The 27,535-nt window shown below is 35.4% G+C and overlaps 1 protein-coding gene across 9 annotated transcripts in view; it reads right to left on the minus strand.

Annotated features, from left to right (window-relative positions):
• Window positions 1–5,155: 5,155 nt before the first annotated feature.
• Window positions 5,156–27,535, minus strand: part of ADD3 (adducin 3) — a 168,261-nt gene continuing 145,881 nt past the window's right edge. For 8 of the 9 annotated variants that reach the window (XM_074233739.1, XM_074233741.1, XM_074233737.1 and 5 more), the window contains 13 exons: window positions 20,174–20,312; window positions 18,005–18,156; window positions 16,970–17,050; window positions 15,586–15,735; window positions 14,897–15,040; window positions 14,685–14,783; window positions 13,648–13,824; window positions 12,739–12,996; window positions 11,530–11,649; window positions 10,852–10,938; window positions 9,916–10,039; window positions 8,064–8,159; window positions 5,156–7,445 (listed from right to left, as the gene is read on the minus strand). In XM_074233739.1, the coding sequence (XP_074089840.1) occupies window positions 7,153–7,445; window positions 8,064–8,159; window positions 9,916–10,039; window positions 10,852–10,938; window positions 11,530–11,649; window positions 12,739–12,996; window positions 13,648–13,824; window positions 14,685–14,783; window positions 14,897–15,040; window positions 15,586–15,735; window positions 16,970–17,050; window positions 18,005–18,156; window positions 20,174–20,312 (1,920 nt within the window). In that variant the 3' untranslated portion in view covers window positions 5,156–7,152. The remainder of the gene's footprint in view (window positions 7,446–8,063; window positions 8,160–9,915; window positions 10,040–10,851; window positions 10,939–11,529; window positions 11,650–12,738; window positions 12,997–13,647; window positions 13,825–14,684; window positions 14,784–14,896; window positions 15,041–15,585; window positions 15,736–16,969; window positions 17,051–18,004; window positions 18,157–20,173; window positions 20,313–27,535) is intronic. The other variant, XM_074233745.1, reaches the window with a different exon arrangement.

Here is a 27,535-nt window from a genome sequence, read left to right on the forward strand (position 1 = left end):
AATGAGCTGGAGAAGAAAATGGTGAACCATTTTAGTATCTCTGCCAAGAAAACTCCAAATTCATGGAGAGTCAGACATGACTAAATAACAACAAATGGATTACTTAAAAGAGTTCTGGACAGGGAATCAGAGGACCTAGGCTTGACTAGAATTTACCTCCAGTGAGACCTATGGTGACCTTTCTAGGTCTCAGTTTTCTCATATGTAAAATAAGGGAATTGGATGAAGAGATGATTAAGGGTCTCATCTAGCTCTAAGACTATGATCCCATAATAATAATAATAATAATAATAGTTAACATATATGTAGTGCTTAATACATGCCAGACACTGTTCATTTTCTGATCATTATCTCATTTGATCTTCACAACAACCTAGGAGGTAGGTGCTGTTATTATCCCCATCTTTACAGATGAGGAATTTGAAGTAAAAAGAGGTTAAGTGACTTGCCAAGGGTCATACAGTTGTCTTAAGCTGGATTTGAACTCAAATCTTCTGAGTTTAGGTCCCTATCCACTGTGTCACCTGTCATTATCTTATTTGATATTCAAAGCAATCTGGTGTAGCATTTTATAGATGAAGATACAAAGGCTCTGAAATGTAATTGATTTGCTCCAAGTAATACTTTTAGTGACAGACTTTCATTTATTTTTGCTCAGATGATTTAAGTCAATAATTCTAAAATATATTAGTTAGAAAATAATGTTTAGGATCAATATGTTCACACAGTGAAGATCTTTGGAAGAATCTGACACTACATACCAATGGGTTGACTATGATCACTTTTCCTTCAATTAACACCAAGGATATCTGGTAGTGTAGCCTTTAACCATTTGTGCATGAGTAGAACATCATATTTTCCAATAGGAAGGGAACAAATAGTACAGATAAACACTATTTCCTATCAGTTCTTCCACAATAGAAATCTTAAGGACCCATCAATTATGAAGAAATAGGCACCTAGAAATTTGATAATAACTATTCATGTCAGAACATTAAGCAGTCAGACTATTTAGTTTACAAACAATCGTTAAAAAAACCCCACTCAACTCTGTTGCTCTGGTTTCAAGGTGGAATAACAATTATATTTCTTACCCAGAAAAACAAGCAAAGTAAACAGTACCCTAAAGGGAGTCCACAGAACAGCTGTCTCACCTCTGAAAGTTCATAACCATACCTTTCTCTTTACTACAATTGGCATCTGCTAGGGGAATTATTGCTTTTGGCAACCTGGGGCTGTACTCCAAAATCTTCAATTCATGTATTGACCTGATTTGACTCTTTGGCTTATGAAATCTGATGAAATTATTATTCATTTTGCTATAGGGGCCATAGGCTAAGTTACATTGAGAAATTAGCTGGTTCATGTTCTAGTTGAGCTATGTATTTCCTGTATCACTACAACAAGGATGAAAGGGTTGGGAACCTCTTTCTGTATTTCCTTGGCATGTCATCTAGTGTCTATTATATCTTGGAGTGGCTGATAAATTACAGTAGTTTAACCTTTATCCATTTCAGAAGCACAATTTAAGGATAGAAGAAGGGCTCCTTAGCAATCTGATATTCTTCAGTGAACAATTAAAGCATCTTCAAAAAATCAATGGCATTGATTTTAAGGTTTGAGGATTGACACGGAGCTGGTAGTTGGATTTGTGATAGGAGTTATCTGAGACAAAGAATAAGGGGGTTTCAGAATCACAGGCAGCATCATGACTGGACTGGGAGAATGACAAACCCAAAGGTAGTTTATGCAGGAATAAATCTTGTTCAAATCTGGAGACAAAGGAGTAGCTTAATCAGTAACCTGCACTATTGCTCTAGGACAAAGACTCAAACCTTCCTGAAATGACACAGGTTTCAAAAAAAAAAGGAGGACTGGATATCCTTCTATCTTCCCATATGTTACTGAGAGGGCAAAGGAAAATATACATCTTTGTGGTCCAATCATCAAAATACAGCTGCTAGTCATGAGAAGTATAAATAAAATTCAAACAATAAAAAAAATCAGCATCTTCATTCACCCAAAGAAGTATCCAAGGGTCCTCCAAATAACCATTGACATATTCCTGAATAATGGATCACCTTCTCCAATTTGGGAACATCACATGGTAAAGGCTTTTTTTTCACCTTTATCACCTATCATAAAATCCTGCTGATTAATATTGAAATCACTAATGTAATTTAAGATACTGTTTATCAATTCAATACTGAAATGCAATCCATTATAGGAGCATTAACTATTGCATACTCATTTCATTTATTGTTTGGTGTAATTTTGATTTTAAAAAGTCACTTTTCTAAAATATCTTTAATCTTGGTTCTTTTCTGTAAATCAAATTTATACGTATTCTGAAGCCACCAGGTCAAGTCCAAGAAAACAAAACCTGAAAAAAAAGCCTAGATAAGATTTAGTATATTTCCATCTCAAAATAATAATAAACATATGGTCAACTCAAGGGAGTATGTCTAATTCAGAATTGTGGCATACAAGTAGAAGGGCAGAAAGGGATGAATATGTAACTGGAAGTTAGACCTAAATGAACGTCTAAATCTCAAGTGTCTGTTTTTGACTGACTAGGTCACTTTTGTTGATGAGTTGTACAGGTCAACATCAACAACAGATCTATTTGTACACCCAGCATTTTGCCATGATAAGCACTAGTAAGTCTTCATTCATTTGGCAGACTATCACCTATGTCTCCTAAAAGCTTTTACTATACATACCCTGAGTAAAGTTAGGGTTGGCATCTAAACAATATCTTTTAGCCAGCCATAATAAACACATACCTACTATGTGACAGGCCCTCTGCTAGACTCAGGGAACCATATAGGACTGAAATAGAGTTGTCAAGCCATTGGCCAAGGCACAACACCTTTTTAAAAGTAGCTTGTTAGTTGGCTAAAACCAAACCAAAGCAAGCCCACCAATGCCACCTAATGGCCATCTTTCAGTCACACACTTGGTAAGTGATAGTTTTTTGATTCTTGGTGAAAGTTTCAATGCCTTAGCTGTTTTAATTTCCAGCAATTTTTAGAGAATCGTAGTCTGTTTAAGAAGATGCTTTTAAATAAAGGTGTAAGGAGAGGACTTTAGCACTAGTCTGACTTTAGAAATCTTTTCCTAGTTGGGTGGGGGTTCCTTTTTGGTTGAAGTCTACTTTTACTTTGGCCTAGAACCCTAGCCCCATAATTGGGAGGTGGTAATAGTCTTATGTCATATGCCATTTTAATTGCACAGGTATAAAGAAAGGCTCTTCTAATTCTATCTGCAACTGTAATGAAAAGGACAGAGGCTGTTTTTGTTTTCTACATATGGTGATGTGGATTCTAAGAGAAGCCAGGTTCTTATCACCACAGGTCAGTCCGACTTGGAAGTTCTTCAGTTTTCTCATATTTTGTCACCTCATTCAAAAATACTTCCCTTTAAGTTAAAGGTGATTGCTGGCTGCAAACATCCCCCTGACTGAAAGGAATTCAGGGTTGCATGGGAACTCTGACATTAGGTCTTAGGTCACATGTTTGCCCCCCCCACTGGAAAGAATTCAAAAGTTGAGGCACACACAGATATCCAAGATAAAGAATTAAATGATAAATTAAAAGTTTTGGAGAATAAAAAGAGTAAAGTATTATTAGATCATTTTCCTTATACCTGTCCCCTGGAATCCTCTGCTCACAAGCAAGCCAGACTTTTGCTTTTGTCAGTTCATTTCATTTCAATTTGATTCAACCATATCCATCATGTGCTTTCTCTGTATTACAGTGCAGCATTAAGTAGCAGGAGATTCACAAATTAATGCAGAAGAACTTTCTTTCCTTCTAAAGTGAAGGGTCAACTGTGTAGGCATGTCATCTAAGTTTGCAACTGTTAGTGACAGAGAGATACCTTTTTTTCACTCCCAGCAATTCTCAAAGACTAAATACCCAAATGGAGGATAGTCCCCACACCAGTGACATTTTGGGATCTTTGAAATAAATATGAGAAAGGAAAATCCTAGGAAGTGGTTCAGGAAGAGGCCTTTCCTGGGGGTGACTGTGTAGCGAGAACTAGTTTTGGTGGTAACCATGCTGGTGAAACAAGAGAACACCTTCTGCCTTATAATCCTGCAGTGAATGATGAACTGCAAATGGGAATCACTCCCCTCCCAAGTCCCTGGACAGAGTCTGTGTTTTGTAACATACATGAATGATCGAAGCAAAAATAAAGGGGATTTAAAGGGCAGTTGGAACCTTTCCTGCTGGTGGACGACCAGGAACCAGCAATAGGACTAGAAGACAAGACTTACTGCACCCTCTAGCGGCTAATAACTGGACAGAGTTTCAACAAAAAACCCCTCTTCAATTTATATACCACATAGCAGTTAAATAAATAATACTGTGCCTGTTGTTGCATAATGGCTAAATTATTTTCATAGGTTACTATGAAGAAAATTGTTTTTTGAGTTTTATAAATAATAATCATCATCAAAAATTGAGATTTTTTTCCCCCCAAGGTACACATAATGGAGTAGCTTCATTTCAAATGTTCTAGGACAAATATTTTTAAATAAAACAGCTTCAGAGAAGAAGCTGGCAGGGGGATGGGGGAGGGAGTCCTAAGGAGTCATCTTTGCAGCTGAAGGAAAGGCAAGTTTTGAAATGAGTAGTTTACATTGCAGTGTTATGTCAAGGGAATAATTGGCTATGTTTAAAAAAAATGAGTACATTCATTTTCCCATACCTTTAATTTTCATAAAGTATATTAAAAACCTCAGGTAATCAGAACCCTCAATTGACTCCAACTCACAAGAAAATAAGCCCATTTAAGGAATTTAGTTTTTTAAAGCTGATTTCTAGACTGTACCAGGGATTACAGGCACTTGTTGTACCAATGATCCTAGACAATGCTTTCAAAAAATGAACTTTGAGAAAGAGTCTTAGATTTTAAAAAATGTTAACTGGCTAAGACCTACCAGGTAGGGAAAGAAAATCAGGCAATTTTTTAAAAATTTCATCTATAAAGACTCAAAAAGGAAGAAGTTTGTGTTTAACTGAAAGACAATCAGAAAATAACTCCTAGAAATATTAATCCAAGTTAACTGAAGTTTTTATAAATGTTAAGAGACAACAAATTAATTTTGCTAGATGACCATCCTAAAAATTATCTGATACTGGAAAGGTCTATTTAAAATACTGTTTATTTGTGATTTAACATTAATTAGCATTACATCTAGGAGCAATCTCAGATAACATTTATATATTTTTCCACAGGACACAAGAGTTGGTTGGCTCATTCTTTATGCCAAAAGCAAGTCAATAGAGGCATTAGCAGAAGGTGCAAAAAGCTCACTTGCATTTAAAAAATACTTATGCACATTGTATTCATTTAGATAGATTCTTTGTTTAAAAAAAGTTATGAAAAGCATAGTTCACAGATTACTGTTTCTACATATGTTGTAATACAACACAAATGATGTAGAACATAAACAAAATCCTTAAAAACAAAATGAAGCAAAACTGAAAAATTTCACTAAGAGATTAAAAACACTGATTCCAGTAGTTAGTGATATCTAGAAAATGGTTTCCAGGATTCATTTTAACTTGGCATCATCATCAGACATATACAGTCAAAACAGAACCAGCCCCATAACACACCATAATCAACATGATTTTTTGCATGCCAACTCACCCTCCAGAAATACTTTGGATTATTTTGCCCACTGGCCATTTGGGAGTCACAATGATCAGTCACTAATTTGTGGTGGATTCATGAAGTCAAATTTTCACAGAAAGAAAAAATTGCTATGTTAGTTTAGGTTTAGATTTCTATTTACAAGAGAAAGGAAGAAAACAGAAAAGATGAGACGGTTCATAACAGTGAAGAAGTGGTAGTTTCCCCTGGTGGCATAAACCATGCTTACCTATCCTAGTGCTGTCTAGTGGGACATAAGCCAGAAGGATCGGACCCTTTGAAAATGTAAATGCAACCAAGCAAAGAGTTGCTTTTGGCAGAGACATGGATTTAGAAAGCTTTAATACACATTCTCCATGCCAATTTGAGAAATCACAATCTATACTGCATAGTGAACACCAGGTCTTACTAAGTAGGTACTTTTCTCATCCAACGTCTCATTTTATTCTTGACATTTTACTTTCTATTGAACATTTTCTCCCTTTCATTTGGCTGTTTATTGAGATTAATTTTTCTCTCATTACCAAGAGAAAATATTTACTAGGTTTTTAAGCATGAATCCAGTTTCATTTTGATGTGCCACGATTCTTTTGCTCCTGAGCCCCTGGATTCTTGAATTCTATTTAAATACACTCAGTCCAAAGCATTTTCAAATAAGCTCTACTGTTAAATGATTGGCTTAAATGCTTATAACATTTTTTTATACTGAATGGTATACAAACATCTCAACATACAAAAATTTGTTTTGCCAGAGTTAAACTAAGTTATCCATGTTATGTGTACAAAATCCCCTTTATTGAAAAATAAGGGGTTTTCTAACTAATAAAAAAGGAAGTTTTCAAAAATTATATTTCACTAAAATGAAATATTTGGCAAACAAAGTTACTTTAGATGAGGCCATTTTACATAATGCAAAAGATTCCAAACCAATCTTTGCTTAATTTTTTTTTCTATTAGGTGCCAGTGTATACCTGTTCTATAAGCTATAGTCTAAAAAGATTTATATATTCTGTTGCTGTCTATCCACTGAAACAGTGGGTACAGAGACAGAAAAGATGTGGTCAAAAATAATAATAAAAAAGTATAATCTGATTACCAAGTGAGGCAAAGCAGTTGAAAAATAAAAAATTCTCTTGCTTCCTCACTGGTTATGTTCCCAGACAGACATGACGGTGAAGGAAGGCCTGAAGCACTTCAGGAAGAGCTCAGACTATGGGGCACTGGATGAATACCTGCCAGGGCAGATCTCATTTAAACTGCATAATGTTTCAGAACTTGGGAGTAACTTTTGGACCTACAAAGTGAGAGATGAATTTGGGTTTTACCTCTTTTCTTTTTTTACCTTTTTTCTTTTCCAGTTCGATTTTTAATTTTAAAGTCCAGTTTGCTGTCAATCCCTAATGCTGATCTACTAATGTATATTAATGGTTGACTTAAATGTGGTTTTTAAGTGTGCAATATCACATTATAATAAAAAGGAGTTACTTAGGCTTCGACTTTCTCCTTTTTCTTGTTCTTTTTCAGAAAAGATGGAGTGCGGAATTTCTTCTTTTTCTTGGATGGTGATTTTGAAGGAGAGCCTTCTGGGGAGTGGACTTCTTCAATTTTCTCAGAAGACCTGAAGGTGATCTCAACATTCTCTACAGCTTTGCTTGTGGTTAATCGACTCACACGCTTGGCAAGATCATCTTCTACATCATGTAGATCATCTTTGCCATTCACTACCACAACAGGCACTTCCATGGAAAGGATGCTCTTGGAAAATATCTCATGGTTTTCTGTAAAAAAGGAAATTGTCCTGTTACTGTTTAGGCTTAAAATGTTCAAATATTTGGATTTTATGCAAGAATTGCTTTTTTTAATCACATTGAAGAAAAAGCTTTAATAGAATATAGTTCCTCAAGCTTCATTAAATGTCAGTTTTTGGATAATTCTCATGACTATTACATGGGTCTGGAAAACATTTTCATATCAAGTTTGGGGACAATCCAAGAATCATAGCAAGAACTTAAGACATATCAAATTGGATACAATTTAATGCAATTTGAAAAGTCTACTATGTACCAAGACATTGCTATATTACCTTGGATATTACTAAGGTGATATCCTTAAATTGGGCATAAAAACTCAAGAAGGAAAATAGTCCTTCAAAGAACCCAATAAGTGCTTATAGCTGAAGTTCAGCATGTCAATTGTCTTTAAAATAATCATTCTTTTCATAAATTGAACAAAATCATCAACCTTTTATGAAAAATCTCACCCACTGGACAGTTCAATAATATCCAAGGCAAACATATCACTGAGGATTTAATTTCTTTGCATGCAGCAACATGAATGATAGAGGAGGCAAACTCTAAGACCACCTCAGGATGATTATGGGAAACTATATTGAATACCTTCTAATTTTACAGGGACATTTTGCGGTGACTGAGTTTGAGACTGAATTTGTGAGACAGATGAACCATCATCTGAGACTATTTCCTGCTCAGCATCTGTAGGATAAGAGTTTAGTTAAAAGCCATGCAAAATACAAGATCGAATTTTCAGTCCAAGTCAGTGCATTTATTACAGGCTCTGTCTATGGTAAGGCAATCAATCCATCTTCATCAATGAATTTATCACGCTAAAGCTTATCACAAGATTAGTAACTATTAATTTGGGAGGTTAATGCATTGTTAAAGGTTTTGACTGGTACAAGGAAGCATCAATAAATTAGCTTGTTGGTCATCCAAGCAAGAAACCGATATGAATAACTTTCAGTTACAATGCTACCTAGAAAATACAAAATGTACTTTGTGATCTTGAATGGTTATGCAACATCGCTCATCACTGCAGTGCAAGACAAGGCTCTGTGATCTCTTTGAAGAATATCCAATGCTAATTCCTGCCATAGCAATATTAGTAGGCCATTTCAGAATATTACGATGAAAGTGAACAAGCTTTAAAGGTACAGACAGTACATTTAAGTTTCTAAAACATATTTGTTATCCAGAGCTTTAGGCTATCAAAAGTAAGAAATTAAACAGGGGCATTTTATAAATATGGAAACTGGAAGTAGTTATCAACCTTATGTTAATATAACAATAAGTTCAAAAATACTCCTTAAGAGTATTTATTATTTTGAGTCAAGATGGCTCTCTTCTTTAGTAATACACTGATGAAAACTTCTACTGTAGAACATCCAATTATCCTTAATTCCTCTTATATTACTTCCAACAGGGACAGAGTTCTTGAACTACCTTGGCTCTTTGCTTCTGGTTGAGGAGTAAAGAGAATTATTTTTTTCTTAGCTGTGATGTGAGTGAGAGCCATCATGCATGCTAATAGAGTTTCCTTAGGAAAAAAAAGAATTGGCTGGGATGCTTTTGTTAATTCTTCCAAGATCGAGTCCTAAAGCAGACTTGAGGAGACAGTACATTAACTTGGTATTCTGGCATTCATTTGGGCTTTGCCTGCTGGGCTGTCACTGAGGACTGATTTTCTCCAAATACCTGTGAATTCTAGAGTTTGGCTTTTGCCACTGATTTTTCAATTATTATATTGCATAACCATGCACTGAAAGTTATCCAGGGAAGACATATATCTTGAAAGAATGGGATATCTTATACCACAAATTTGAAAGAAAATTATTACTATCTTAGCCTTAGCTTTTAGAATGTGCCTATTTAGTTTTGTAGTTGATTTCTTACTGAGAAACATTGGAAAATTTAGTTTCTAGGGTCACAGAATCATAGCTATGGAGTTGGAAGGGACCTCATAGATCATCTAACCTAAACCTTTCCTTTTATACTTGAAGAAATTGAAACACAGGGAGATGATGGAATTTGCCCCAAATCGCCCAAGTATTAAGTGGTAAAGTCAAGATTTGAAGCCAGGCCATCCAATCACAAGGTCTTCTCCTCTTACAATATAGTTGGAGCACTTACAGCACACTGCCTCTTGGCAAACTTTGCCTTAAGCAAACCCAAAATCCCCTACTATTCCAAAGCTGCCATCTATAGATGTGCTTAGGGTATCAAGAAGGCACAGTCCCTGGTCATTCTTTACTTTGCTCCTTTCCATTTATGTATTAATAATATGTAGAAAAAGGCAGATGACCAGGAAAGATGAAAGAGTTTCTTTTGTTTTTTTAAAGCAAAATACCTTCCTCTGCCCTTCCATTCATGATTCAGAGATCTCACAAAGATCATGAGGAATTCAGGTTCAGAGATTGGCTGCTCAGGACTAATGTGCCATTAAGTGACTGACCTTCCAGGCCTTGCTGTTTGCGTTCGATTGTCTTCTTATACTCTTCAAGTTCCCGTTCGGTCAGATCACTGAAGGGGTTAGGTGGTGCTGGTGGAGCATGCTCATCTTCTTCAAAATGCATGCTCTAGAAAAGAAAAAAACAACTGCTCTGTGTAACAATCAATCAATCAACATTTATTAAAAGCCTAGGGTGTGCCAGACCTGTGTCAAACACTTCTAGTAAAAGATGGGATTTTAATGGGGACTTAAAGTACATGGAGGGTAGGAGGGGAGCATTTCAGATCAGAGGTGGGAATGAGAAAGGCAGCAAAAATGCCTAGAAATGAGACAAGAGTTCATGGAACAGCCACCATTGATCCTGGAGGCAAATGGGAATACTGAACAGGGGAGTTTATTAAAGAGAAGGGTGTGTGTGTGTGTGTGTGTATGTCTGGACTTGGGCTTTAGGAAAACTACTTTAGTGACTGAATGAAGGATGGATTAGGGCTAGCAGAGACTTGCAGTTGAAAGACTCACAAACAATAATAATAGAGCAACAGTAACAAGCAAATGATCTACCTTTTGGGAACAATTCATTTTTGTGGTGCACTTAAGGCTCAGGGTTAAATAAAAATCTCAATCCATTTCCTGAATCTGAAATACTGTGATTGCTGATAGAATTTTACAATTTTCCATTAACTTTGTGGGTCAATTTTAGGGAAGAAATTTATAAACTGAACTTAGGTTCTGATAGATGTTATTAGACAAATACTAATAAACCAAACAAATGATTCTTCTTTTACAAAATAGTAATCATAAGTAAAAAGCTAAAAATATATGCAAGGAATACATCTAAATTTGTGATGAAGATAGACTTTAAATATTTCCTCCTAGAATTACCAATTAATTCCAATTAATGTGGTAGCTTAAATGAAATTATTTGTCCTATTGACTTACCGAAGAAGGCTTATCAACAACAATGCCAGCAAGCAACTGGGATTGTGGTCCTGCTGTCTTCAAGTCATACCTATTTTGTTCCCGAATCTATAATGAAAAAATAATAAAAGCAAAAACAAAGTCTTTGTCATCAATCACACAGATGCCTTGACTTTCTCAGAAAAAACATCAACATCTGTCAGTCAGAGAGTAAGTACATATTAATAACCAAGAATTTCTTTAGTCATTATCCTTTAAGGTATACCATTAGGCTCCTTTTTGAAGCCTCATTGATTACCAATAGCATTTATTATCTGTTCTACTTAATTTGTCACTTGAGTATCGCCACATGGGGTTGTTATGATTAAATGCCTTGTAGGCCTGTGTTCCTACAACAAGATTAATAATAATCCCTTAAATATTAAGATCTTATCTTATACATTCCAGCAAGCTGGACCTGGGTACAGATCTGGGTAGATGTTCAATGAACATTAGTTGAAATGTTGAATCCAATTCAAATATTACAACCTTCCTCTAGCCCTTAACAACTCTATTCCCTCCCCCTTCCTCCCTGCATATTTCACTTTGGAATTGTAGGATTTGATCATGATTTTAGTATAACACTGAGATTTACTGAATTGTGAAAATACCTAGCAGTAATACAAATTAGTCTGATGATCATTCTGTAATAATTATTACCTTATTTCTTTTTTCCAGGACCTCACTTGGGTTTGTATTCAGAGGAACAAACTGATTTGGATCTTCAATTTTGATGGGTGTTCCACCACTAACTTTAGAGGAATCCTCTGCTTTCATCCACTTTAAGAAAGATTAATAATGTATTTAATAGAATGGAAAAGTCAAACATAAAACACTGTGCAAAGGACTAGTTTTATAAAGAATTTCATTAATAATATTAAGCTATTTAATCTGTGGCATCTACCAGTTTTACCTATGTCCCATAATATATGTCTCCTCATAAATAAATATAATAGGCATAATGATTTACTGATTCAAATTTCACTTTTTTTCTTGAGGTAACAAACTTTCTATAAATCTTTTACCCCAAGTAAAAATACAGGAGACAAGTCTCGTTCAGTGCTGCCCTCTGGTATTCAGAAATTCTACATGGCTTTTTCATGTTCAGAGATATGGAGCCACTCAGGAGGTTCAGTGCCCATGCTTTCTAGACCCCCATTTTCCATTGCCAGTCACTAGGAAAACAAGGTGATGCAACTGAATCAGCATTTTGGAAAAGGAAGCACTCTTGGCAGCTCCTCATCCTGATCCTTAAAGGATCATGATAAAGTTTAAAGTTGTTGGGGACAACGATCCCAAGCATAATGCCAGTTGCTGATAAAAATGGATAAGAAAAATTCACAAAGGTAGAAGCTGGTTAAAAGGTTTATCTCACTACCCACAGCTTTACAGGTTGATAGACAATCTAAAATGTAAAGTGAGAAATAGTTAGAATACTTAGATTTTAAGTGAATGCTAGGAATTTAAACATTCTAATATTCTTAACTTACATGATGGAATTGAATATTTTATTAGATACTCAGGAATTTTCATGTGAAATGCCAGATGAAAAGAAAATTATAAGAAAAAAAGTCTGAACCAAAACCTTTGATGAGAAAAATGGATTCATCTGTTCTCCAGTGTCACACACTACACCTTAAAGTGCCACATGGACATAGTAACAGCTTCTGGAAATTTCACCCAACTCTCTCTGGCATTACTTGAGTTAAGTTTTGCTAATCTCTTTGAATAGGTTCTGATACACTGCTGTCATATTAAGTGCTTCTAACTATATCATTAATGATTTGCTAGAATGAAGCTATTCAAAGCCTGGGTAATTCAAGAGAATCATGAAGACAGATAGGCAGAAGACATCAAGTCAAGGCATACTGTGATTTTTGTTCTGGGACTGGTTTCCCCATTCCAAGACTCCTCAGGTACATTCACTCTCATGTAAGTATTTGGTGAGTTCAGCCATCTTGTCTTTTCACGCTGCTGTCTCTGTACTAAGAATTTGAGAGGTGAAAGGGGCATCATGTCGTCTTCAAAGGAAAAGGCTGTCACAGTTGCAGGGATCTCCACCTCACTTTTGTGTCTAGGCTTCTCTCGGATCAAAGGATGCCTATAAGCATAGCCAGTTCTGTACCCCTAAAGGAGGGAGAAAATAGCACTTGGAAAAACAAAACACCCAAATTTCAACTGTTGCTGTTAATACTTCAAAAAAGATGATTGCAAAAGCTGTTTTTTTTTGTTGTTAATCTATCCCCCCCAATAAACCTGAACTGCCTCTCAACCAAAAAAACAAGTTTATCCAACAAAATAAAACTTCTCCAACCTTCCTGTTTAGCACTGAAGTTAGAGGTAAATTCCCTTTTTGCTGAAAATTCATTCCAGTTAATGACACTTTCTAACTAATTATGAAAGTTTCAGACAATGCTACTTTCATAATTCCTGACTAAAAACTATACATTTCCCACCAAAATGTCGAAACATTGAGAAGTTCTTTGCTACGCACTCAGATTTGATGTGAATATTTAGAAGTTTTACTACTAAATATTCCTATGGCTTTGGGGTTTCTTTTCTTCTGTTTTGGGTACTCTATCTCAGGACATTTGTGAAAAGATAGGGAATTCAAAATAAAATGTCATCTATATTTTCCATTCTCACTTTTATTTAAACCAAGATATAACAAACCAGAAAACCTTTCAGAACAATTTTTCTCTGAGAGAATGTAAAGGCAGCCAGGGAACCTCCTGGGGCTGACATAACATCAATGCTCAGTTTGGACTGTCCACGTACCAGGTTGTCCAGCGTCCTCATCAGTCCTTCAAACTCAAGCTCCCCAACTTTCCACTTCTGCTGGGAACTCATGTTCACGCCTCCTCCTCCTGTTGCTGCTACAGAGTGAGTGAAAGTCTTGTATTTCTGCAGGTCTAGTACAAGTAGATTGTCTACTCCTCCTGCTAATGCCCGTACCTATATCCAATGGAAAAATGTACAGACACAGTGATAATGAGTGAATTATAATTTGTTTAAAAGAACAAAATTCTTGATTAGTAAAATGACATGAGTCTTGAGAAGGCTACTAAACCCAAAGAAAAAGGCTAACACCTTTGATGAAATTCATAGTGAGAGATAAAATACCAAAAAAGAAAGGTACATTAAAAATTTTAAGGTCAGTTGAGAGCTTTAAAAAAAAATTCTCAATGAATCAATATTGCTACCTATTTCTCACATAACACAAAGTAGGAGAAATTAGTCTTAAAGTCATTAAAAGAAAAACATAATGATAATAATTTTAATAACATATGCTTCATGTTTACAAAACGCTTTCCTTAAAAAAAAACCATAAGAAGTAGCTAATATTATTGCCACTTTAAAAAGAAAACAAACAAAAAATAAACAATGCTTGAGGAAAGAAAAGGAAATCACTAAATTCAACATTAATCTAATTCCATTGGTTTTAATAAAAGCAGTTACAAGTAACATAAAAAGAGTTGAAAGTTGTGGTTCTTGCTTCTCTTGACCTCTCAGAACCTATATAAGAAGGGAAGCAGTAACAGAAGGACTCTGTTATTAAACTTCTTGTTTAGAGAGTTGACAAAAAGCTTTGGCATGGGGAAGACTGACAATAGATGATATAGTTGGATAATCTTTTGCTTTCAATAGCACTCCCATTTCCAGTTCAACAGATAATCAAGTATTGGCCCTGAGAAGGTTATTATTATTTTTTTTGCAAGACTATGGAGTTAAGTGACTTGCCCAAGGTCAAGAGTGTTGTTATTTATTTTCCAAGTGGAATTTTAGACATTATGAAAACAGAGCATTCATCTTACCTGCACCTCACAGGCTATTTGCACATTAAAAATATAATGAAAGGCTTCCTCTACTGTTTCTCCAAGTGCTACAACACCATGGTTCCTTAGCACCAGCACCTAAAATAGAAGCCCCAGAATTACTTGAAAAAAAATCACCATAGCTCACACTGTTTGAATCAACAGCAGGAACAGCAAAAATAGCTACCAAAGTCAGAAATTCTGCCACATACCTTACAGCTTGGCCCCAGAACTTTCTGTAGCTGAATTCTCTCTTCCTGTTCATCCAGGGATCCTTGGTAATCATAATATGCAACTTCTCCCAGAATCAGTGCCTCTTGAGAGATTGGAAGGATCCCACACTTCATTGAAGATACCTATTTAGTGGTATCAACATGATGATGAAGCCCAAACAGTAGTGAACTTCTACAGGGACTAGATACCCTTCAGACAGCTGATGAAGTACTCGGCTACTCCTTTTCCCCTGCAATCTTCTGCAAAATACTAGATATGAGATCCTGAAATCTTCAGGGTGCCACCAATTTAAATGGTGTGTCAGTTTGTTACTACAGAGAATATTACATGTCCTGTTCCTAATTCAAGGTTACTAACATAACTTCCATCAATTGGCTCAGATTTTTTTTTAAAAAATCCCTATTCCTGATTTTACTGCTCCTTTCACAAACTGTTATAAACAGCAGAATTTAAGCCTCTGGTCCAAAGTATTCTACTTTTACATTTCAGGTACAGAAAAAAAATCACTGGAAAGAGGATTTTGACTGTTAATGACTTAAGAAGAACTTCTGTAAAAAGGTAATAACGTGGAACAGAAAAGAACAAAGAACACAAGGGAAAGTACAAAATTAACTCCTCTCCCCCAGGTCATTATAGGGGACCTTCTCCTCCCCACCCCATAACTTACTGCTGCTGTTGCGGGAGTATGGATGTGTATCACACATTTGACATCAGGGCGTGTAGAGTAGATAGCAGCATGAGGACTGAATCCTGTGGGGTCAATTCTCAAATTTGTACTTCCCTGATCAACTACTTCTCCTATTATATTGACTTTTACCTGCAGAATAAGAAAGAGATACATGAAGCTCTGCTTGTGTCTCTCTAACCAAACTCAAAGAAACTATGGTAGTATTTGCCATCAAACTTAGTACCATCAAGACAGTACAGTCCTTGAGAAGTCTGCCAGAAACTCAAGCCTTTTTATTGGGAAAGTCAGGTGGTCTTCAACTTTTTACTACACTAGCTAGAAAATTTCCATTTTGCATCACTACAGCATCTGGGACCAATGTTAAGTCCTTTCATTCTTGAGGCTTTTGCTAATAGATAGGAATGCCTCCTTTAACAGGTCTATTTACCTCCAATTTCTACTATATGCATAGCTTTAACTGTAGACTCAACAACAAAAACAATAACCACTTCCAAATAAAGCCTCAGTTTATATTCTGGCATTCAATCTAGTGTTGGCATTCAAACACCCTACAATCTTTCCTACAAACACCTTACAATCTACCTCACCTGGATGGATCTCATGCTACATTCCACACATTCCCTCTAGGGCAACTGAACTGCTTACTGACTTTCAAATACATGTTATGTTTTCTCCTCTTGGTGTGTTCATGCTTCTTCTTTAGCCTGGAATAGATTCTTTCCTTTCAATCTCTCCTGTCTGTTCTTTAGAAATCCTTTTCATCCTTCCAGGCTACCTCCTCAATGAACTTTTCTAGATCCCCTCTCACCTCCAGATAAAATAATTTCTCTGAGACCCTCTTCTTCAAAGACTATACATTATTAAATGTATAATATGTGTCCAAATCTTCTCATCCTCACTATATTGAGGGAAAGTACTATGTTTCTTATTTTCTCTATTTTTCTCAGCACCTAACACCCGATATGCATAATAAATGCAAAAGTGCATAAGTGCAAAGTGCATTAGAAATGTTTGTTGAAGAGAAGTGCCAGGCTAAGATACTATGAAAAATCCTTTTTATCCATATCTGTAAAGCACTCTTTCTCCTTTTCTTTAGTAAGGTGGCCACATAGACCACGAAAAGCCAAAGATTACCATTACTTTCAAAATATGAAGAGGGGGACTAATCATACTCAGCTTACTTATCAGGCCACTTGTCTTAAACTTCATCCTTCCAAACAAACAATCACTTGAATAATTTTCACTCAGTCAGTTTTTTCTTTTGCATCTCTATGTTTACTCATTTACACCAACACTGAAAATTGTAAGATGTTCAAGAAAGGCAAGGAATCACAGAGAAAAGTAACAAGAATGAAAATAATACCAAGTTGGAGGCTGTGGCTTCAGAAAAAGACAGACCCCTAGGAATAATGAGAATGTGGTCTTGTTCCTTGCTTATTCTTACCTGGAAATGAGGGGAAAAAAAAGTCAAACACACACAGGAAGTTACAATCTAGCACCAAATATTACATATTTTTTAATAAGTACTACTTGCTATGCACACATACATACATATACATATACATATATAAATTTAGTGCTTTATTAGAGGTTTACAGGATCAATTGATCTTTTCAAACCAGGAGACCAAATATTTATTTCAATTTTAGATGAAGGAAGTAGTTTAAGATTCATAGCTTAAGTAACTTCAACTAAGGACATGGTGAATGGCAGAGTTAAGACTCAAGCCTAAATCTAAGTTTTACTTTGAACTTAATGATTATATTTCAGGAGGTAAGGATCAGGGTATGGTGTGTGTGTGTGTGGGGGGGGGGAATACTTTGTCTACCAAACTTATGTCACAGCAAATTTAATCACAGCAAAACTACCTTGAAAATTGTAATTGTTCTGCCTCTCTTCCTAAGCAACAGAGAAAAATCAGGTCAAAGTGGACAGTGAAATGATCAAAATCATTAGAAATCTTCTATGTCCATCCCTGCCTTTCCCAATATATTGATTTTTTAATGCCACAAAAACTCAAAGGATAACAGGAATGTTTTCTATTACCACGAAAATAATGTGGCATCCTAGGCTTCTAAGACTTAGTGGTAGAGAGATTTAATGACCTCCTGGTTCAGTTCTCTCATTTAGAGATTTCCTGGCCTGGATTAAAAGCATGACAATCAGTGAACTGAGCTGAACAATTTAGGAGAATTGTAGTCTCTTCTTCAGGGATGGTAAGATTTAAATAAATATTAGGTGCTCTACAGTTAGAAGACAGGCTGAAAGCTGCTTCCCTGAAACATTCCCTTTTCTCTTCTACATCCTTACTATGAGGAAAGGAGAAAGAAATCAATGATACTTTCTAAGTAAGAGTGGATTATCAAAAAAGAAAGTTATTAAATGATAAAAAACTCACTGTGATATAGGAATTTGCCAAGTGTGCCCACCCAAACAAGTCAGCAAGTCTATATAAGCTGGCTAGCTTACAACGAGTGAGTTTTTCCCCCTTTACATATGATGTGGTATCTGCACCAGGGAGGTCATTGATGGGTGTAACCATTCCAAGGCCTGAGAGAGAGAGAGAAGTAGACTAAAGTCAATTCTTTGTGAGTACAATTCATATTTCCTCAGAAGCAGTCTAAATTTGGGATAATCCCTGCCCTTTGAGCTCATACAGGTTTCTTCAGATGGGCTTCCTTCATGGAACATATGAAGAGGATACAGAGTAAAATTATTATCAACAACCTTTTCTAGATTCCCTTTATACTTAACTACTATTGAAACAGTAAGACTACTAATTTTGTTACAAGGAAAAATAGTCATATTTCCAATCTAAAAACTACATAAATGCAGAAGGCATTTAAATAGAATGGAGTTAAATAATAATCTGGCTTCTGCCCTCATTAAATGACAGAAACTGCTCTCTCAACAGTCATCAGTGACCTAATTACCAAACCTAATGGTATTCTCTCAGCTTTCACCCACTTCGACATCTCTGCAACATTTGCTTACTCCCCATTCTTGAAATTCTACCCTCCTTGGGTTTCTATGTTCCACTCTTCAGGTTTTCCTTCTGATTGACTTTCTCTACATCTCTTTAACTGGCTCTTCTTCCTTTACTTGACCCCTAATAACTGCACAGCAGCTGTGCTAAACCTCTTCAAGCCGCTTGTTGACCCTAACTCCTTTCTTTCCCAACAGATTGACCTTGCATCCTCTTCTATTTTACTGTGCAGATTGAGACCATCTGTTAGTAATTCTTATTTCCATTCCTCCTTACCTCAAAACCTCTGTGTTTTGACTTATTTCATTCCTTTGAGTTTGAGATGGCCTATGATTTCTCCTTGCCAAGGCCAATCTTTTTACTTACGTACTTGATTCTATCAGCCAGTCATAATTAGAAAGTTTTGTTCCAATATTCTGAACTGAGAAAGGTACTGATGTCCCTTAAAATCCTTTGCAAATGTAAAGAAATAACTGAGTTTAGCATCTAGTTAGCAAGAATAATTACATAAAATAGGAAACCACCAGATGGCATACTGGAGTGGCTCCACCTTCACTTCCACCAAAACTCTCCAGTAGTGACTTCATGCTGTTGTCCCAGATCTCCCCTCATCTCCCCCCATGGGGCAATGTCCAAGCCTTCTGCATTACTTAACTGAAGACATCATGGGCATGGTGGGTAGTACTTGCCTCAGCTCCAAAATTTAGTTATAGTTCTACCAACACTTTTTCTAGAACCTTCATAATGCCATTGCTCATCTTTCCCTATTCTTCCTTGCCTCTCCTAACCCCCCCCCCCCACCATGGGAAGTTTCCCTTACCTCCCTTTGTTTTTACTTGCAATCTTACTCTAGTCTCTTGCATTCTAAAAATGAATAAACCCAATCTCTTTTCCATCACTCTACCTCCAGCTCATACTCTATTCAAACTATGCCCTATAGTAAACCCACTCATTCCTTAGCCCCTAACATCTAACGAGTACACAAACTGCTGAGGGGTTGCAAATAGGTTATCAACTCCTAAATTAGATGGCATATTCTCAATTCTAACACTTGATTCTTTAGTAGCATTTGACATTGTTGATTACCCTCAATATTCTCATATCTCCCAATGCACTCCTCTCTCTTCTTTTTCCAACTTGTATGCCTTCAGCTTGGTCTCTCTTTTGGTAATTTATCTTCTCTTGCATCCTAGATGTGGGTATCCCTCTCTGGAATCTTCTTATTTCTCTATATTTTTCCTCTTGATTAATTATCTACTGCTTAACTTTCTATAGATTTGCCCCTTCTTCCAACTTCTTTGTTTATATTGATGGTGTTTTTCCTTCTCTTAAGTCACCCAGGTTTGAAATGTCATTTATCTTTGACTTTTTTCTCTCCTTCACATTTCCTTTTTCTACTACAAAAATTAGCATGCACAAATGATATGAAACAGTAAAAATAAGTATTGCTATTTTATTTTAAGGATTAAATGCCTTCCTGGAAAATTCTACTTAGAAGACCTGGAGTATAAAGACATAGAAAAGAGCTATGATAGAATGATAGAATCTTTTCAAAGCGAAACCACAGATGATAAAACTTACTGAGGGGAGTTGAAGCAAAACCTGAGAAAGAGCTGGCCATGACATAATCTGCAATCTGTTGCAATGCTAGCAGTCCAGTTGGATTGTGACCCTTTTTCATTTGCTCTTGAATAAGGCATTCCAGGTCTTCTCGAAAGGCCTGCAACAAAGAAGGTTCATCAGTGGGCCCAGTAACTTTGATATAATTAAAAAATATCTGAAATAATAAAATTCTGTTGACTAGATGTGGTTTTTATTTTTTCCCTTTTAAATAAATTTTTAATTTAAAAATTTAAAGCAATTTAAAAATTTAAAATTTAAAATATGGAAACTAAAAAGAAACACTGAGGCCTTGCCTTTCAGAATGAAGTAAAATCAGTAAAGTAAATGAGGCCTTTTAAACAGTCTCCGGCATCAAGGGAAATTAAGTTACTAATACTTTTCACGAGCACAGAATATAAGCTCTTCTGAAGACCCATTCCTTAAATAAGGGAGTTATAATCCTAACCAGGACTGATTCTTTGCCTTTATAGTATTTTACATGGCTTAGTATTTTACATTCAGGCTGCTATTTCTACAATGTTTTAAAGTTTATAAGATGATTTCTTTTTATTGTTTCACAATAACTCTGTGAGGAGGGTACTAAAGGAATCATACCAATTTTACAAATTAAGAAACCGAGATTAAACAAAGTTAAATTATTGTAGGCTGTCCCATAACTAATATCAATCACAGGATTCAAAGGATGTTCTTCCTGATTCTCTCTTCACTCTACCATATTCTCTTACTTCTTCATGACTAGTTAATCATGAATTTCTAGTTTGTGGTTTCCAGGGCAGTTCTTTAGCAGCCTGAAAAACTATGAAAATGAGCTGGTACTGGCTACTTTCCAATAGCAGCACTTTGCAAGGGCCACCAGGTGCTGATGCAATTTAATTCTCCTTGACTTCAAGTTCCAGATGTTTCCATTTTGGCCATAGGCCCATAGCAGAGATTTGTTTCACTTTTAGAGACAGAAAAGAAAAGAGGTATACTCAGAAGTGTTCTTTATGTAAATCGAAGTGTGTGTACCCAGGAGAAAAAACATCATTCTGTTAACTCAGATTTTTCCTACAATGAAAAATTTTTACCAGCCTTATAAGTTCTTTCAGGCCACTCTATCAGCCTAAAAGTTTATTTTACCTTCTGCCTAAACTAATTTTATTAAACTGCTATGTGCCCTCTCACTTATTGTTTTCTCTTTTGTCAGTAGCCTCACATATTAAATGCTTTTTTAATTCATATTTATCTGTCTGCCTTGATTGAATTCTCTAAAGCATAAGAAAACAACATAAATATAAAAAATACAGTATTTAATAGCTCTTGTCATATTCCCCAGAAACAAATCAAAGCATGTGCCTCAAGACTCAAAAAATCTTCTCACATTTGTTTAACTAGGTCAAAGCCTTTAATGTGCATATCAGACAATCTTGGTTCTCCTATGTAAGACTATTTTCCTAATTTTTATTTTAGAAATCTAGTGCTTAAGAAAGGGAAATTGAGAGGATGTCCATCAACTAGGAAAAGGCTGAACAAGTTGTGGAATTGGATTGTGTTGGAATACTATTGTTCCATAAGAAATGATGAAGGTGAAGGTTTCAGAAAAATCTGGGAAGATTTATATGAACTAATACAAAATAAAGTGAGTAGAATCAGAAGAACGTTGTCCACAGTATTGGCAATATTGTAATGATGATCACTGTGAAAGATTTAGCTATTTTGACAATTACTAATGAAAAATGCTATCCATCTTCAAGAGAACCAATGAACTCTGAGGGTAGAATGAAACATACTTATTTCATTTTCTTTTTCTTGCTTCCCCCCAACATGGTTAATATAGAAATATGTACTTCCATGATTTCACATGTCTAATGTACATCATAATGCTTTGCCTTCTTAATAGGTGGGGGAGTGTCCTGAGTGAGGGAGAAAATTTGGAACTCACAATAAAAAATAAATGCTCAATTTTTTTTTAAATTTAGTGCATGTGAGTATGTGTTCACAATACAATCAGAGAAATTGATGTAAAACATTGCCAGTTTGTCAGATGTCTATTGCAATAATTTTCTCATCAATTTTTAACATTAGAAAATCTTATCCAGTCCTTTTCTAATCTATAAGTGAAAAGTTCTCTAAATACAGTGCAGAGATTCCAGGGTATGTCTGAGACTCTGAGTGGATGTCTGTGAGGTCAAAATTATTTCATAATTATACTAAGATGTTTTAATTTCTAATGTGATAAATATAGAAGCAACCCATGTATACAAAAGCTCTTTGGTGCTGGTGGGCCCTCAAAAACTTTTAAGAACATAAAGGGATCTTAAGATTAAGAGTTTGAGAACTGCTGCTCTAAGCATACAAATAGTTAGGACCAAGTTGTATTCTTGTAGCTCTGCTTCCCTATGAGCTGTACTCAAACGTTTCCTTGTCTGCAGCCTTCAATTTTTGGTTTAATTAAATGAACATTAATTGAACACCTATTATGTGCATAAAACTATTTGTCAAAGAGGGACAAAAATATGAATATCATATGATTCCTGATTTAAGGGTTCAATTACCTTCACAAACAAAATGGGATATTCAACACCAATATGGAGGATGCTTCCCTTACACAGTTAATATAATGCTTTCTATGTCCTGAAAACACCCCAAAAAGTACAATCTGAAGGAGCCCCTAACCCTTTAAATTATGGAGAAGTGACCACTACTGGCAAAAAAGGCATGAAGATCTTGACTTTAGGAATGGAGAGGATAATAAGCTAGTTTAAATAATATATATATTGTTCCCAGAGACATATAACACAATGACTTCTTTGGTTTTTTGCATGTGGGAAATTTGATCATCAGATTAAAAGATTCCAATCACATATCTACAGGTCAAATAATTGCTATTTTCCTGAAATGTAGAGGTGATAGATTAGTTTCGTCACAGTTTTAATGCAAACAAAGCTTATGCTGTAGACCAACACAATGCAACTAAACCCTTTAAGGTCTCTCCAGGCAGTGGGGTACAGTAGAAAGTATGCTGAATTTTCAAGTCAGAAGGTTGACTTCAAATCCCAGCTCTTCCAAGGGCAAGTTATTTATCCTCTATGGGCTTCATTTTCCTGATGTGAAATGAAGAAGATGGACTAGCTGAGCTTTAAGATCAGCTCTAGCTTTAAGTTTGGATTCCTGATAGCAATATATAGTTAAAAATTATGATTAAGAAGCTTCAAATTGCAGTAAATATAAATATAACAGCCTTTGGTTTAGCAGAATGATCAAGTGTGTAAATTGTGAGATGCGTAGAACTCTTTGTTCAAATTCCTTCATCTGGCATTCAGAATTCTAAGATATGGAATCTCTATTTATATTTCCTGTCCCATTTCTCCTGCTTAATATTGTGGAGATTAAGAAAGATTATTCAAGTCAGAAAGATGCTCACCTCTGAGCACCAAGCTCCTTCATCTAGGAAGTGATTACAATTCTTAGCCATCTCACAGAGTGTACATCTGGACCTTTGACAGTCATACCGACTCCTGACCTGCCACGGATCTTCAATGAGAGTGAGGCTTTGCGCAGCTCTGCCTCATTGAAATGCAATTCACATACAAGTCAAAGCTTATAATAAATGCTCCAAGCTTTACCTTTTCTACCTACAGTGCAAAGTGCACTCTGTCTCGACTTTGTGTAGCACTTACCATTGCCTATACCATTCATCTAATTCTTAGGATCTGTGATTTCTGTGATTTCTTTTTCATCTGAGTTTCCTCCCTCAATGGGGATAACCAACTCTTTACACCTTTGCAGACTTTTTCAAAAATCTCTGTGGCCAAAAAATTTGTGTCTTTGTGAATAACTTTCTAGCACTGAGCCTCTTGAAATCTAGCCAGACCAGAATTTAGGATGACATAGAGTCTATGGCTTGGTCTATATTCAAAAGCCTTTCTGTATCAGTATAATCTGCCAAAAGCTTGCACTCTTTACTGTCAAAAATCTATGAGAATCTCGTTACCTCCTTACCAAACTGTGACTATAAAAGCTGGGTTTCAGTGGGAAGGGACATTTATTTATACTGGTGTTGTTGGCTTTTTTTTTTGTATGACTACTCTCCCATACAATGAGATCGTTGGTGACAAGAGTTGTGCCTTATGCATCGTTATCCCAGTTGATAGAATATATTAGGCTTATAACGAGAAATTTCAACTCTAATCTGGATGGAATAACAAACAATTCAGTTCACAATATAAGCAGTACTTTTTTTTTTTAAAGAGCCTCATCAGCTAAAAACCATTAATGAAAACTTCTCACCACATAATCCCTCATCTATTAGGGGAATGGGGTCTTCACCTTGAGCTGATGGTAGGGAAACAGTCACCACATTCTTCAACACTGGTCACATAAATGAATGCCCAAAACTTTAGCTCATTCCAAGTATGCTGAAATGAATACAGTGATCCCAAGAAAACAATTCAGAAAAGCATGGCTAAAGTTACCAGGTCAAAAATAAAAGTTTTAAACCAGAGAGAGGATGATGTCTTTTCAAGCTGGAAATTTAAATACAAAAGGGTTTCAAAGTCTGAATTTCACATAGGTTAAGGCTATTCTTTAGTACTCAGTATATTCACATTCTCAGATGTTTAAAAGACTTTTTTTTTTGATAAAATGAAAAGACTTTATAATCTTTTTGAGTTGGGTTTTTAAAAAAAAATTCTAACAGGACTTTCAGGAGAAGAAGTAACAAGAGATGGAAAATGTGAAAACACAAAATAGAATTTAATTTAAATAAAAGTAATAGGAATTATTTCAGTGAATTTTAAACAAAACTAAATTAAGATTAATTTATCAATATTATTCAATTTCAATTCATGGAGGGTCACTTAACAGAACACTGACACATTTTAAGAATATGACAGAGGCTGACATTTTAAAAAAACATATCTGAATGGATAACCTTATAATAAGTAATTACGGAGGGGAGGAAAACTAGGCCGGGGGGGGGGAAGATTACAGACTAACTGTGCCCAAGGAACCTTGCAATTATGTTATTAGATCTCCTCTGAAGGGGGGATTAGAAGCATTACAAATTAATTCAAATTCCTCTATAAAGTAATGTATCCATTTGGAAACTAGATTATCACTATCTGTGGAGGGGAGAAAAACATAATGATATATCTTCTGGAAAAGTTGTCTCTTGTGACAATTTATGTGACATGTTCAAGGTTAGCATGGTATCTTTCCAAGAGACTATATGGGAAAATCACACTCAAAGATAATAAAGAGCTCTTATTTTTTAAATTTTCCTCAAAATTCAAATAGGTAGTTGGGGAATTTGCCAACTATTCAGATTTTTTATATTGTAGGATTTTTAGATCTTGGTTATATGGATAAACATACTAGAATTATATGTGACTTTGAATTTCCACCTAACTTTAAGATGTTTATAACATTTGACACTTTTGATTTGAAAAATTTTCAGGGTACTGAAATGCTTAAATTATCATCACCTACACTCTTGTCCTATTTTACAAATGACATTGAACATTCATTTTAACCAGCCCAAACTGCTTCTTGTGGAGGGAAGGCCCAGAAACTTATTTTATTTTTTCTCTCAAGTCCAGCAGCTGTTTTCCATTTTAGACAGTCAAGTTTAGCTGGGGCCTGTTGAAAAACTTTCATTTTTTTAAACCAATTCAAGGACCACCCAGTTCTTTACCAGTTTTCGAATTTAGACTTTACCTCACTAAGACTTTATGAGCAATGGAATGAGATTACACCTGATTCCTGCCCTGTCATGAGCACTTCATTATTTGTCTACAGAGAGTCCATATATTCCAGTCTAGTTTTTCCATAGACACTATGTAGAGTTTATACAAGGCAAAGAGAACTTAGGCTTTTCCTTTGTTGCCTTAAAGCAATTCATAGAAAAATTAGCTTTATGATTGCTGTTCAATTTCTGTTACTTAATTCATTTTCTCATTAAAATTTGTCAAAGCAGTTTTCTATTTAAGAATCTTATTTTTGCTATACCTTGCAATTAAAATAAGAGGCATGTATCACTTTTTTTGACTGTCTGACAGTGAAGATTGGTAACCATGAAGTTCATTATGAAAATAATCACTCTTCTATTAAAAGAAAAAGAAGACTATAATGTATCATGTTGTAGTCAGGGAACAGTTAGGAAGTATCTGAAGAAAAGTGGATTTGAAATCAGAATCCTGGATAGCAAAGGGAATGGGAAGAGTGTGCTACACCTCTAATTTCTCAGCTCCAAGTGGTAAGAGGTATACGACTTAAGTTTCTGTCACTCATACTTAGGATCACAGAATATTACTGAGGGAAGGGCTAAATATAACCTGGTTTAAGCTAGCAATTTTACCCACTGAAAACAGAGACAAGCAAAATTACTTACCCAAGGCCCTGAAAAGAAATGGTGACAAAGACCCATAGTTCTTCCTATCAATCAATAAACATTTATTAAGTACTCACCATATGTTGGGGAAAATACAAAGGATGAAACAATTTTTCTTCTCAAGAAGCTTAAATTCAAATGGGTAAGATTACATATATAATGTATATACTGAATAATTATAAAATGAATAAATGTAAATATTCCTGAGAGTTTTTATTTTGGGATCTCTTTCAGGAGGCAATTGGTGGACTCCCTCAATTTCTATTTAACCCTCTGCTTCTAGGATATCAGAGCAATTTTCCTGTAGAATTTCTCAAAAAATTAAGTCCAGGCTTTTTTTCTGATCATCATTTTCAGATAGCCCAGTAACATTTAAATTATCTCTTCTGGATCTGTTTTCCAGGCCAGTTGTTTTTCCAATGAGATCTTTCACCTTTTCTTCTAGTTTTTCATTCTTTTTGGTTTTGCTTTACTGTTTCTTGATTCCTCACAAAGTCATCAGGTTCCAGTAGCTCCATTCTACATTTTAAGGAATTATTTTCTTCAGAAAGCTTTTTTAAATCTCTTTTTACACCTGGCCAATTCTACTTTTTAAGGCATTCTTCTCCTCATTGACCTTTTGTACTGTTTTTTTTTCCATTTGACCTAAAATGGATTTCAAGATGTTAGTCTTATTTTTGATCTCTATCACCAAGCTATTGACAATTATGGTTTTCCTGCATCGCTCTCATTTCTCTTCCCAACTTTTCTTCTACCTCCCTCACTTGCATTTTGAAATCTTTTTTTAAGCTCTTCCATAGCCTAAGACCAATTTCTATTTTTCTTGGAAGATTTGGATATAGAAGCTTTGACTTTGTCATCTTCTGAATGTGAATTTTGATGTGGGACCAAAGTATTTGTCTAATGCTCAGATTTTTTTTCTTCTGTTGTTTGCTCATTTCCTCAGCTCA

Source organism: Macrotis lagotis, chromosome 4 (assembly GCF_037893015.1).
Source record: "Macrotis lagotis isolate mMagLag1 chromosome 4, bilby.v1.9.chrom.fasta, whole genome shotgun sequence".
Classification (NCBI taxonomy): Eukaryota; Metazoa; Chordata; class Mammalia; order Peramelemorphia; family Peramelidae; genus Macrotis; species Macrotis lagotis.